The sequence below is a fragment of the Chiloscyllium plagiosum genome, chromosome 21, assembly GCF_004010195.1.
Source record: "Chiloscyllium plagiosum isolate BGI_BamShark_2017 chromosome 21, ASM401019v2, whole genome shotgun sequence".
In the NCBI taxonomy this organism is placed as follows: domain Eukaryota; kingdom Metazoa; phylum Chordata; class Chondrichthyes; order Orectolobiformes; family Hemiscylliidae; genus Chiloscyllium; species Chiloscyllium plagiosum.
The window spans coordinates 5,583,177-5,596,654 of record NC_057730.1 but is presented as its reverse complement, the minus strand read 5'-3'; the positions used below and the strand labels follow the sequence as shown (position 1 = coordinate 5,596,654).

Genomic DNA, 13,478 nt, shown 5'->3' with positions numbered 1-13,478 from the left:
ACTCCAGCCTATTACCCTCACCTTGACCTCCTTCCACCTATTGCATTTCCAACGCCCCTTCCCCAAGACCCTCCTCCCTACCTTTTATCTTAGCCTGCTGGACACACTTTCCTCATTCCTGAAGAAGGGCTTATGCCCGAAACGTCGATTCTCCTGCTCCTTGGATGCTGCCTGACCTGCTGCGCTTTTCCAGCAACACATTTTCGGCTAGGAATACTGTACCAAGCAACATACTTCCTGACTCCCCAAAGCTTGTCCACCATCCACAAGGCACAAGTCAGGAGTAAGACGGAAGGTTTCCCACTTGTCTGAATAGATGAAGCTCCACTTAAGAAGCTTGGTACCATCCAGGATAAAGCAGGCCGCTTGATTGGCACCACATCCACTCCCTCCACCACTGTCACTCAGTAGCAATGGTGTGTATCACCTACAAGATGCACTGCAGAAATTCACCAAAGATCCTTAGACAACACCTTCCAAACCCACAACCACTTCTATCTAGAAGGGCAAGGGCAGCAGATACATGGGAATATCACCATCTGTAAGTTCACCTCCAAGCCACTCACCATCCTGATTTGGAAATATATCGCTGTCAATTCACTGTTGCTGAGGCAAAGTCCTGGAATTCTCTTCCTAATGGCATTTTGGGTCAAACTACAGCAGGTAGACTGTAGCGGTTCAAGAAGGCAGCTCACCACCACCTTCTCAAGGGGCAACTAGGGACGGGGCAATAAATGCTGGACCAGCCAGCAATGCCCGTGTCCCACAAAGGAATAAAAGAAATTCACCAATTGGGACGTGCAACTTCATGGGTTCGAATTGGCTCGTCACATACTGTACACGGAGTATAATGAATTCAAAAACATTTACTGATGGCATCTCCCAGCAGACAGCTATCAGACTGTAGGAAGCAGAGAGAAATAAGCTTCTACCTAAGGGCTCCTCATCTTGCATCTGATGTATAGTTGGAAGTTTGGGGTCTAGCCGACCTTTGTACATGACACCGTCTATCCCCTGAAGTTCTACCTCTTCCTGGAAACAGATTTGGAAAAAATACAAATCAACAATTAAACCTTATTAATTCAGTGGCTCCAAAACAAAGGCCCAGCCTTAAGAAAATACTACAAATTCAGAATTGTGGCAAACTGTTTTTGTTTTAACATAACTGCGAAATTCTGTTGCCCACAGTATTTTTTTTTAACGTTAGATTATTTCCAAAATGTTTGGCAAATATTATAAGTTTCAACACACACCATCTTGTGGAAAAGTAACATATCATAGAATCCCTACAGCCTGGAAACAGGCAAATCGGCAAGAAAGAATGAACTGCTTTCACCGTCATCAGTCTTATCAGCTTGAAAATCGTAATGAGAGGTTGGTGGCACAGTGGCTCAGTGGTTAGCACTGTTGCCTCACAGCACTGGGAATCCCGGGTTTGATTCCACCCTCAGGCGACTGTCAGTGTGGAGTCTGCACGTCTGCGTGGGTTCCCTCCCACGGTCCAAAGATGTGTGGGTTAGGTGGACTGGCCGTACTAAACTGGGTAAAAACAATGACTGCAGACGCTGGAAACCAGATTCTGGATCAGTGGTGCTGGAAGAGCACAGCAGTTCAGGCAGCATCCGACGAGCAGCAAAATCGACGTTTCGGGCAAAAGCCCTTCATCAGGAATAAAGGCAGAGAGCCTGAAGCGTGGAGAGATAAGCTAGAGGAGGGTGGGGGTGGGGAGAGAGTAGCATAGAGTACAATAGGTGAGTGGGGGAGGAGATGAAGGTGATAGGTCAGGGAGGAGAGGGTGGAGTGGATATGTGGAAAAGGAGCTAGGCAGGTAGGACAAGTCCGGACAGGTCAAGGGGACAGTGCTGAGCTGGAAGTTTGAAACTAGGATGAGGTGGGGGAAGGGGAAATGAGGAAGCTGTTGAAGTCCACATTGATGCCCTGGGGTTGAAGTGTTCCGAGGCGGAAGATGAGGCGTTCTTCCTCCAGGCGTCTGGTGGTGAGGGAGCGGCAGTGAAGGAGGCCCAGGACCGCCGTACTAAACTACCCATAGTCTGCAGGCTGTGTGGGTTGGCCACATGAAACATAGGTTTGAGGGTAGAATGTGGGTCTGGTTGGGAACCTGTTCTGAGGTTCATTATAGTCGAAATGGCCTGTTTCCAGACTGTAGGGATTCTATGATGTGTTATTTCTCCACAAGATGGTGTGTGTTGAAACTTATAATATTTGCCAAACTAACAGAGTGTACTCTATTTCAAACTATGTTCTCATTGGGTAAAGTTTGGAAAATATAAACGAGTCACAAGTTAATTAACAATCATTGGAGAAGCATTTCAATATTATCTCTCACACAGTAAGATTAGATTAGATTAGGTTTGATTCCCTACAGTGTGGAAACAGGCCCTTCGGCCCAACCAGTCCACACCGACCCGCCAAAGAGTAACCCACCCAGACCCATTTCCCTCTGACTAATGCACCTAACACTCAGGGCAATTTAGCATGGCCAATTCACCTGACCTGCACAGTCGTCCGAGGTTGGAATCGAACCTGGGACCCTGGTGCTGTGAGGCAGCAGTGCTAGTGCAGTGGCAGAGCCTGCATCTCTGGCCAGAAGATCTGGGTTAAGTCCCACCTGCCTTGCAGGTGTAGAATAACATGTCCAAACAGACTGGTAAAAATAATTTATACATTGGTCACACTATTGAAGGCAAAATTCACTTGATGTCTAGATGTTGCTGTCATTAAGGCTAGTACATTATGAACTTATTATTACAAATCTCTCTCTTAAATGTCAGGTGGGTATTGTTACTAAGGGCTTGCTCGGTCAGTTCAGAGGCTAGTTGAGACTTAACCATGTCTCTGTGACTCTGGAGTCAGACAGAGGCCAGACCAGGTAAGGATGGCAGATTTCCTCCCCTAAAGGACATTAGTGAACCAGATGGGTTTTTATGACAAATCAGCACTGATTTGATGGTCTTGCCGAATTATTTATTAATCAAATTCACATTCCACCAGGTGCCATGGTGGGGTTTGAACCTGTGTCACCAGGGCATTAGCAGAAGTGGTTACTGCAGTTGCTAGAGATTAGAGTTTAGATTAGAGTGGTGCTGGAAAAGCACAGCAGGTCAGGCAGCGTCCAAGGAGCGGGAAAATTGACGTTTTGGGGAAAAGCCCTTCATCAAGAATGAGGCTGGGAGCCTTGGGGGTGGAGAGATAAATGGGAGGGGGGTGGGGCTGGAAGGTGGGGGGAGGGGAAATGAGGAAACTGGTGAAGCCCACATTGATGCCCTGGGGTTGAAGGGTCCCGAGGCTGAAGATGAGGCGTTCTTCCTCCAGGCGTCGGGTGGTGAGGGAGCGGCGGTGAAGGAGGCCCAGGACCTGCATGTCCTCGGCAGAGTGGGAGGGAGAATGGAAATGTTCAGCCATGGGGTGGTGGGGTTGATTGGAGTGGGTGTCTCGGAGATGTTCTCTGAAGCGCTCTGCTAGAAGGTGGCCAGTCTCCCCAACATAGAGGAGACATCAGGGCATTAGCCTAGTCACCTGGATTAGTAGTGTAGAGACATTACCAGTACGGCACTACCTCCCTGGGAATTTAATCTACATCAACCTGTAACAGCATAAATGGTGCCAGTAACATACTTTGAAAGGTTAGAGTCATAGTCATAGAGTCATACTGCACGGAAACAGGTCCTTTGGTTCCAACCGGACCATGCCAACCATAATCCCAAACTAAACTAGTCCCACCTTCCTGTGCTAGGCCCTTATCTCTCCAAACATTTCTTATTCATGAACTTATTCAAATGTCTTTTAAATGTTGTAACTGCACCAACATCCATCACTTTCCCTGGAAGTTCAATCCACACACTGTGTGTAAAAAGCTTTGCCTCTCATGTCTTTTAGATTACATTACAGCGTGGAAACAGGCCCTTCGGCCCAACAAATCCACACCGACCTGCTGAAGTGCAACCCACCCATGCCCCCACACTTACTCCTTACCTAACACTATGGGCAATTTAGCATGGCCAATTCACCTGACCTGCACATCTTTGGGCTGTGGGAGGAAACTGGAGCACCCGGAGGAAACCCACGCGCAGACACGGGGAGAATGTGCAAACTCCACACAGAGAGTCGCCTGAGGCGGGAATTGAACCTGGGTCTCTGGCGCTGTGAGGCAGCAGTGCTAACCACCGTGCCACCCATGTCTTGTTTAAATCTTCCTGCTCTCACCTTAAAAATACGGCCCCGAGTCTTGAAATCCCCCACACTAGGGAAAAAAACACCTGCCATTCACCTTATCTATGCCCCTCCTGATTTTATAAACCTCCTACGCTCCAGTAGAAAAGAGGCCCAGCCTATCCAGCCTCTCCTGAAAACTCAAACCCTCCATTCCCAGCAACATTCTGGTAAATCTCTTTTGAACCCTCTCCAGTATAATAATATCCTTCTTAAAACAGACTGACCAGAACTGTACACAGTACTCTAGAAGCGGCCTCACCAATTCCTGTGCAACTTCAACATGATGTCCCAACTCCTGTACTCCAAGCAATGAAGGACAATGTGATTCCTATAAAATGCAAACTGGAGCCCAGAACCACGACTCCATCCAGCTGAGCTTAGCCAAACATTAACCAGGGGATTGCTAAGGGTAAGCTCCATCGTCCAACTGCTGTTACAATGCAAGAATAATGTGGAGGAGCCGGTGTTGGACTGCGTGGGTTTCCTCTGGAGGCTCTAGTTTCCTCTAACAGTCCAAAGATGTGCAGGTTAGGGTAGATTTTCTGTGCTAAACTGCCCTGTAGTGTTCAGGGATGGGCAGATTAGGTGGGTCAGCCATGGGAAATTACAGAGATAGAGTGGGTCTGGATTGGATGCTCTTCAGAGGATTGGTGTGGACTCAATGGGTCGAATGGCCTGCTTCCACACTGTAGGGATTCTATGATTTCAGTGACTAGCAGAAAGGATGACCAAAGGGCTGAGATTTACCAATATTTTCTCCAAGTGTGGGGATGACTAACCTATCTCCCTCAACTGGCGAGACATCATGGGATCACTACTGCAAAAAATATGGAGGTATGGTATTAAGGGTGAGTTGGAGGTTTGGATTAGGAGTTGGCTGGCTGGAAGAAGACAGAGGGTAGTAGTTGATGGTAAAGGTTCATCTTGGAGTGCCGTCACTAGCGGTGTTCCGCAAGGATCTGTTTTGGGACCATTGCTGTTTGTCATTTTTATAAATGACCTGGAGGAGGGGCTAGAAGGTTGGGTGAGCAAGTTTGCGGATGATACGAAAGTCGGAGGAGTAGTAGACAGTGAGGAAGGATGTGGTAAATAGTGTGGTGAAGAAGGTATATGGCGTACTGGCTTTTATTGGTAGAGGAATTGAGTACTGAGGTCATGTTGCAGTTGTATAAGACTCTGGTGCGGCCGCATCTGGAGTATTGTGTGCAGTTTTGGTCGCCATATTATAGGAAGGATGTGGAGGCACTGGAACGGGTGCAGAGGATGTTTACCAGGATGTTGCCTGGTATGGTAGGAAGATTGTATGAGGAAAGGCTGAGGCACTTGTGGTTGTTTTCATTGGAGAAAAGAAGGTTTAGGGTTTACTTGATAGAGGTGTATAAGATGATTAGGGGTTTAGATAGGGTCGACAGTGTGAATCTTTTTCCACGTATGGAGTCAGCTATTATGAGGGGGCATAGCTTTAAATTAAGGGGGAGTTGGTATAGGACAGATGTTAGGGGTAGGTTCTTTACTCAGCGAGTCGTGAGTTCATGGAATGCCCTGCCAGTAGCAGTGGTGGACTCTCCCTCTTTATGGGCATTTAAACGGGCATTGGATAGGCATATGAAGGATAGTGGGCTAGTGTAGGTTAGGTGGGCTTGGATTGGCGCAACATCGAGGGCCAAAGGGCCTGTACTGTGCAGTATTTTTCTATGTTCTATGCTCTATGATCACACTCTTCCCAGCTTGTTAAGAGGCAAGAGTATCAGCCTATCAGAATGTCCAATTCTTAGTGTGCCAGGTCATCAGAGACCAGCAGCAGCTTGGGTGAGGCCTAATCTGGAGAGGAGTGGCAGCAGGAGGGTAAGTAGTTGTTATTATTCTGCTTCTCTGTGAACAGGGGCCATGCAGGGGTGAGAGGCACATGCTCTGTTTCTCTCTACCTCTGCAGATGCTGCCTGACCTCCCGGGTCCTTTCTGCACTGATTTTGTTCTGAATTGTTTTATTGATTTATCTTGGGTTGGTGGCCTTTACTTAGATTACTTACAGTGTGGAAACGGGCCCTTCGGCCCAACAAGTCCACACCGACCCGCCGAAGCGCAACCACCCAGACTCATTCCCCTACATTTACCTCTGCACCTAACACTACGGGCAATTCAGCATGGCCAATTCACCTAACCTGCACATTTTTGGACTGTGGGAGGAAACCGGAGCACCCGGAGGAAACCCACGCAGAAACTCCACACAGTCAGTCGCCTGAGGCGGGAATTGAACCCGGGTCTCTGGCGCTGTGAGGCAGCAGTGCTAACCACTGAGTCACCGTGCCGTTATGTTTTGAGGAATACAACACCTAGAGCCCCAGAAGCATCATCTGCAGAAAGCCTGGGCTATACCACAACCAAGGAGTAGTCCTTTGGAAATTCTTAATGGCTTTAGAGTTTGTGCAGTATACATTTCGCAGAATGGTACGTGCTACAAAGTGAGATTACACAACACAGTCCCTGCAGTTTAGCTAATTTAAGATACGATACGATTAAAATTTCCAAGATATTAAGGTGAAGCTGTCAGTGAAGATAAACTATTTCTGGTGGCTGGTGACTCTTGGTCAAAGAATTGCAGATGGATCATTCGACATGAAATTAGAAAACACTGTGAGCAAAGGGATTGTACAGTAGCTCAGTGGTTAGCACTGCTACCTCACAGCGCCAGGGACCCAGGGTCTGTGTGGAGTTTGCACATTCTCCCCATGTCTGGGTGAGTTTCCTCTGGGTGCTCCAGTTTCCTCCCACAGTCCAGTGACGTGCAGGTTAGGTGGATTGGCCATGCTCAATTAACCACAATGTCCACGGATGTGCCAGCTAGTTAGGATCGCCATGGGAAATGCGGGGTTACAGGGAGGGGGTTGGGCCCGAGGGGGAACGCTTTTCGAAGGGTTGGTGTGAATTCGATGGACTGAATGGCTTGCTTCCATACTGTAGGGATTCTGTGAAAAGGTGGGAGACGTTTGGTCATCTCTTCTACAATGGGGCAAATCACGTCAAGGTTTTGGTCAACATTAGTCAGGCAACATTTTAAATAAAGTCAACAGCGTACCGTCAGTAACAATTGTAAAAACAAATACATGATTATGTTATAAAATCAGGGCACTGTGTCTTAAATGTGTCTGCGGAAAGCAAGGTGGAAGTCGTGTTATTTACCCGTCGGTACATTGGATTGGGGTCGCCGTACTGATAAACTGTTTGAAGATTCAGATTTCGGTTGTTCCTCCTGCCGACTGGGCCGGTGACAGTATGAACACCTCCACAGGGTCGGTTTGCATTCCGGGCAACTTGGCTTTCATAATATTCGTTATACGGAGCCCTACAGAGAGACAGACGTAGTCAGCAATTAGTTATGCAGCATGTTCAACAGGATACCGTGAAAATATCAACATTTGAGATGCAGACAATCCACTCTGTCGAGTTTTTTTCTTTGTAACTGCATCAACTTAAAAAGGTTACTTCCAGGGCACAGGCACTCACAGCCGCCCAACAGGGCTCAGCCTATGGTTGAAACTTTATTGCTGGAACAGCACAGCAGGTCAGGCAGCATCCAAGGAGCAGGAGAATCGATGTTTCGGGCATGAGCCCTTTACAGTGTAGAAACAGGCCAGAGTGGAAACAGGCTAGACAAGCCCCCACCGAGCCTCCGAACAGCATCCCACCCACACCCATCCCCCTACCCTTTCCCTGTCACCCTTCATTTCCCGTGGCTTAAAGCACCGAACCTACACATCCCTGGACGCGGTGGGGCAATTAAGCGTGGCCAACCCGCCAAACCTGCACATCCTTGGATTGTGGGAGGAAACCAGAGCATCCAGCAGAAACCCATGCAGACACAGGGAGAACGTGCAATCTCCACGCGGACAGTCACCCGAGGCTGGAATCGAACCCAGGTCAACTCAATACATTAACTCTGTTTCTCTCTCCACAGGAGCTGCCAACCCTGCTGAGAATTTCCAGCACTTTCTGCTTATCAGTCAGAATTCCAGAATCTGCAGCATTTTGCTCCTGAGATTCCTGCGCTGGGAGCTGAATCTCTACTGTGCTTGGACTGGATATCGATATTGCCATGTGTCTGTTTAGTCATTGCACCACCACTTGCAGAGCTGCCTCTGAGACACCCAATCGAGTCAACTTTTTTGCTTATTAACCCACCTCTATGTCCACATGGAGAAATTTATTTTTTAAGGACAAGCCACTCAGTCCTTCAAACCTGCTACACCACTCAATACAACCGTGGCTAAATTGTGTTTAATTTCAACTCTGCATTCCTGTAAATCATCAATAACCTTTCATCGCCTTACTCAGCAAGATAATGAGTACATTACTGACAACGCAGTGTAACTGCCAGTACAGATCGACAGGCTGGATTCTCTTAGACGTGTTCAAACTGGGCAGATTTCTCAACGTTTGAGGTATCTTGAGAATACATATTCTGCAGCAGCTACAAGGCATGCCCGTCATCACTAAATCATACCCATTAATTAAACCAGTTTGGCAGTCTTTGTGCTTTCCATGCTGGTCATGGTAATGTTTGAGGAAGTCTCTAAGTACTAAATGAAAACAACAAATGAAAACTTTATGCCTTCAATATGAATTATTTATCATTACTACTCACTGCCTCCAGTAGATGGCTTTTAAAAAAAATTATTATTCAGGAATCACTAGTTGGGCTTTGAATAATATAAATACAGAAATGTGCAAGAAATTGCCCAACCACCTTCAGCTGCCTCATCACTGACGTTCCCGCCATCATAAGGTCAGAAGGTGGGGGATGTTCACCAACAGTTGCACAATATTCAGAATCATTCAGCAGTCCATGTTCAAATGCAACAAGATCTGGACAATATCCAGGCTTGGGCTGAGAAGTAACATTCGCGCCACACAAATGCCAGGCTATGACCATCTCCAGTAAGAGACAATCTCACCACCATCCCCTGACATTCAATGGTGTTACCATCACTGAGTCCCCCACATCCTGGGGATTAACGTTGACCAGATACATCAACTGGATGTCCCCGCCACACAACAGGAAGAATGGCAGGGGCTTGGGTTGGATTGTGGTGGCTGGCAGCACCATCACATCAAGAGCACGTTAGAAAGACTCAGCTTTAAGCTTAGAGCAGGTAAGCTGACCATTGCCTCTGGGAAGGGTACACTGGAATGGTCCCAGTTCCCAGGGCAAGGTACCCTCTTACTGCATCCTTCGCCACGTGGCAGCTTCCCACTCGATGGTCTGGGAGCACTGCGAGGTGATGGGTTCTCCCTGGGTAAAGCTGGAGCCCAGATGTCTGAGAGAATCGTGCAGGATACACCAAGATTGCACTGGTCAGGCCTGCCATGGCTTTGGGCATCTTGCTTCTCAAAAGAAACTTCTGAGGTGGGCAACTCCGACAGCAGCAGCAGCAGGAGCTGGCACTGCCTGCGTACCAGTCTCTACCAGGTTGCGCTTTTTGGGCTCAGGGCATTGAGGGAGTTGGACTGTCGAGAGCCCCCTGACCACGTGGAAGCGTACCCTAACCCAGTGTGAGCCGCTGTGGGTACTGTCATTGGCAGAGGGGAGCCGGAGGGGTAGGATACCTCTGGAATGCCCGGAGATGAAGCTCCTGGAGTGCATGTCCATCTCACCCCCTCATCGATGTGTGCTTTTGCCTCTTTTGTATTGAGCACTGAGATAGCAGGAGGGATTGTGGGTGAGGACTAGATTAGCATGCAGGACACCACCAGGGGGCAATCACAACCCACTCGATGAGTGAATGATTGCAGTGTCCAGGACGTGTTCGCAGATTGGCAGCATGAGATTGAGAGTGTGAGCGCTTCAGGGAACATCACGCCTGGGATACACTGAGGACTGCACAGGGGCAGAGCTAGACAGACTAATGATGGTCCGATGAGGCTGCAGTGAGAAGGTGCCCTTGTGGAGAGCAGGAGATTGATTGTTCATTCTCCAGCAGTGCCCACTAGACAGCTTCTGTGCAGCACTGGCCCAGGTAGCGTGGGTTTGAGCGCAGAGCTACCTTCTCACCCATCCGAGGGGAACAGGCGCTCCTAATGGATCCAAACGGTTTGGGGCAGTGTGCTCGGTCAAGAGGGTGTGAAGTGGGAAGATTGCAGACCATCACAAGGGAAGCCAAGGGGCAGTGGCCTTATGTATGGTGCCAGAATGTTCCATCCTGGAAGGTGCTGCTGGCAGAGACAACAGCTTCCCTCTGCCAGCTACACGTGATTGGCTGCTTCAGTCGCCATCAGACTCACTCGCACACGAAATGAACCCCCAAAAGGTGGTCAATCTCTCGAGCAAACTCTTCATGTCCCGCGGCTGACCTCACACCAATCCAAGATGTTCATACTTTAACTCCGAAGTGGAAATGCCTGGCCCACTCCCTCACTCCCCCAAAGCCTGTCCACCATCTCCAAGGCATAAGTCAGGAGGGTGATGGAATACCCCCCACTTGCCGGGATGGGGGCAGTTCCAACAACACTCAAGAAGCTCGACACCATCCAGGACAAAGCAGTCCCCCACTTGATTGGCACCACATCCACAAGCATTCACTCCCTTCACCACCGACACTCAGTAGCAGCAGTGTGTACCATCTACAAGATGCACTGTAGAAAGTTACCAAAGATCATCAGACAGCACCTTCTAAACCCACGACCACTTGCATCTAAAAACGAAACGTACATGGAAACACCACCACCTGTAAGTTCCTCTCCAAGACACTGACCATCCTGACTTGGAAACATATCACCGTTCCTTCACTGTCGCTGGGTCAAAATCCTGGAGCTCTCTCCTGAAGGGTATTTTGGGTCAACCCACAGCAGGTGGACTGCAGCGGTTCACGAAGGCAGTTCAGCCCCACCTTCTCAAGGGCAACTGGGGACAGGCAATAAATGCTGGGCCCAGCCAGCAATGCCCATATCCCACAAAATGAATAAATAAAGAAAAGGAAGACAACATTCAAGATGTCTTTGAGTAAAAGCCAACAGAACACAATACAAACCCAGCTCCTGTCGTGGAGATCACATTATCTGCTCTTACCCTCTCTGCTGTTTTGAAGAATCTAACTCGGGTGCTGTAGTGGGCCGGGCTCTCGGATGAAGGGCTGAGGCAGCGATTGTGATAAGCTGTCTGGAGGGCAACAATTTCAGAAAGAAAAGGTTTAGCTCTTTAGTAATATAACACCATCTTAAAGTTTATCAAGTGTATCTGATTTGCTACATTACAATAGCTCACTGCAACTCTTGGATTCAATTCACTGTAAAACGCTTTTAAATGTCCTGAGGTTATAACAGGAAGTATATATGCAGATTAGATCACTTATTTTGGCAGTTTATAGCTAACAGTAAAAGATGAAGAAATAAGTTCTGATGAAATGATGTGTACATTTTATTTGAGACAATTAAGCTATTGCCCATTACACGAGGGCAAATCTTCAGCATGTTTTAGTTGCACAGTTAGTCTATGACAGTGCTACCCAAGGAGAAGATTAAGTTTTTTTGTTGGAGGAAGCAATTCACCAAATACAAGTGTACAACCTTTAAACTGACAGGTATAAATACGTTGGCACGTTGTGCTGTTACAATGGATGCTTAGACCAGGGTATACATCAGCATGATTATTGGAAGGTAAATTGAAGAACTAACAGGCTGAGGGTTCGACATTAAAACAGATTCCGCTTGAGGAATTAAGGTGATTGTATTCGAGAGAAATTAGAAATGGAGTCAGGACGTCATGCTGTGCCCTTAAAGTAATACGTTCTCTCAACCCACTTCTCAGAAGCAAACTTTGACACTGAGCCACACAAGGAGATATTAGGCCCACTGACCCAAAGTTTGTTCAAGGAGGTAGATTTTAAGCAGCAGAGTTTTCTCCTTTATATGACCTATTCAATCGAGATTTGGGTCACTTTAACTGAAATCACTTTCTGTGGCTCAGTGCTAGAGTTTCCTCCTTAACTCCCTGAAGCTCTGTTTGTTCTGCTAAAGGCATACATTAAGGCAAGTTGCTTAAGTAGGGGGCACGGTGGCTAGCACTGCTGCCTCACAGCGCCAGAGACACGGGTTCAATTCCCGCCTCAGGCAACTCTCTGCGTGGATTTTGCACATTCTCCCTGTGTCTGCGTGGGTTTCCTCCGGGTGCTCCGGTTTCCTCCCACAGTCCAAAGATGTGCAGGTCAGGTGAACTGGCCATGCTAAACTGCCCGTAGTGTTAGGTAAGGGGTAAATGTATGGCTGGGTTGTGCTTCGGCGGGTCGGTGTGGGTCCAAAGGGCCTGTTTCCACACTGTAAGTAATCTAAAGTCGAAAGAAAGATAAAGAGGCAGCGAGATTTAGAATTCCTAGTGTGGAAACAGGCCATTTGGCGCAACAGATCCACACTGACCCTCCGAAGAATATCTCACCCAGATCCATTCGCCTGACTATGGGCAATTTAGCACGGCCAATTTACCTAACGCACACATCTTTGGTCTATGGAAACCTGAGTACCACACAGACATGGGGAGAAAATGCAAACGCCACACAATCACCCAAGGCTGGAATTGAACCCACATCCCAACTGCTCTGAGGCGGCAGTGCTAACTACTGAGCCAGCGTGCTGCCCAAGGTTTAGGGAAGGAATTTTAGAATGCAGCACCTGAACAGCTAACGGTCTGACAACCAATGGTGATAATTTATAGTAGGGATATTACAAGAGGTCAGAGTGCAGCTATCTTCAGGGTGTTACAGGACTGTCACACAGATAGCACAGACAGGGATGGAAAATGCAATACAGACAGCTGGAAGTAAGGATGGAGCTTTCAAAGTCAAACCATCAGTGAATCTAGACTCAAGGTAGGATCGGAGATGATTAAGGACAACCAGTGGCTGTGCCCAGGCTTAATGTAGCTTCACTCATTCCACTGCAGAAAGAAACAAGGAGGTGATATTGTACAGACCAATATAATATTGGATTGTGGATAAAAACTGGGAACATGCTGCTTTGAACCAAGGAGACTGTGAAAAGAGGAGGATTGCAGTTTTAACTGTCATGTTTGATGGAGCCTAGATTAAAGTGGTGCTGGAAAAGCACAGCAGTTCAGGCAGCATCCAAGTAGCAGGAAAATCGACGTTTCCGGCAAAAGCCCTTCATCAGGAATAGAGGCAGAGAGCCTGAAGGGTGGAGAGATAAGTGAGAGGAGGGTGGGGATGGGGAGAAAGTAGCATAGAGTACAATGGGTGAGT

At 47.8% G+C, this 13,478-nt stretch overlaps 1 protein-coding gene across 2 annotated transcripts in view; it reads right to left on the bottom strand.

Moving 5' to 3' along the window:
* LOC122560489 (uncharacterized protein C16orf96-like) overlaps window positions 1-13,478 on the bottom strand; it is a 101,740-nt gene that overhangs the window by 24,309 nt on the left and 63,953 nt on the right. For both annotated transcript variants that reach the window (XM_043711137.1, XM_043711138.1), the window contains exons 13-15: window positions 11,297-11,386; window positions 7,414-7,576; window positions 933-1,032 (exon numbers count right to left, since the gene is read on the bottom strand). In XM_043711137.1, the coding sequence (XP_043567072.1) occupies window positions 933-1,032; window positions 7,414-7,576; window positions 11,297-11,386 (353 nt within the window). The remainder of the gene's footprint in view (window positions 1-932; window positions 1,033-7,413; window positions 7,577-11,296; window positions 11,387-13,478) is intronic.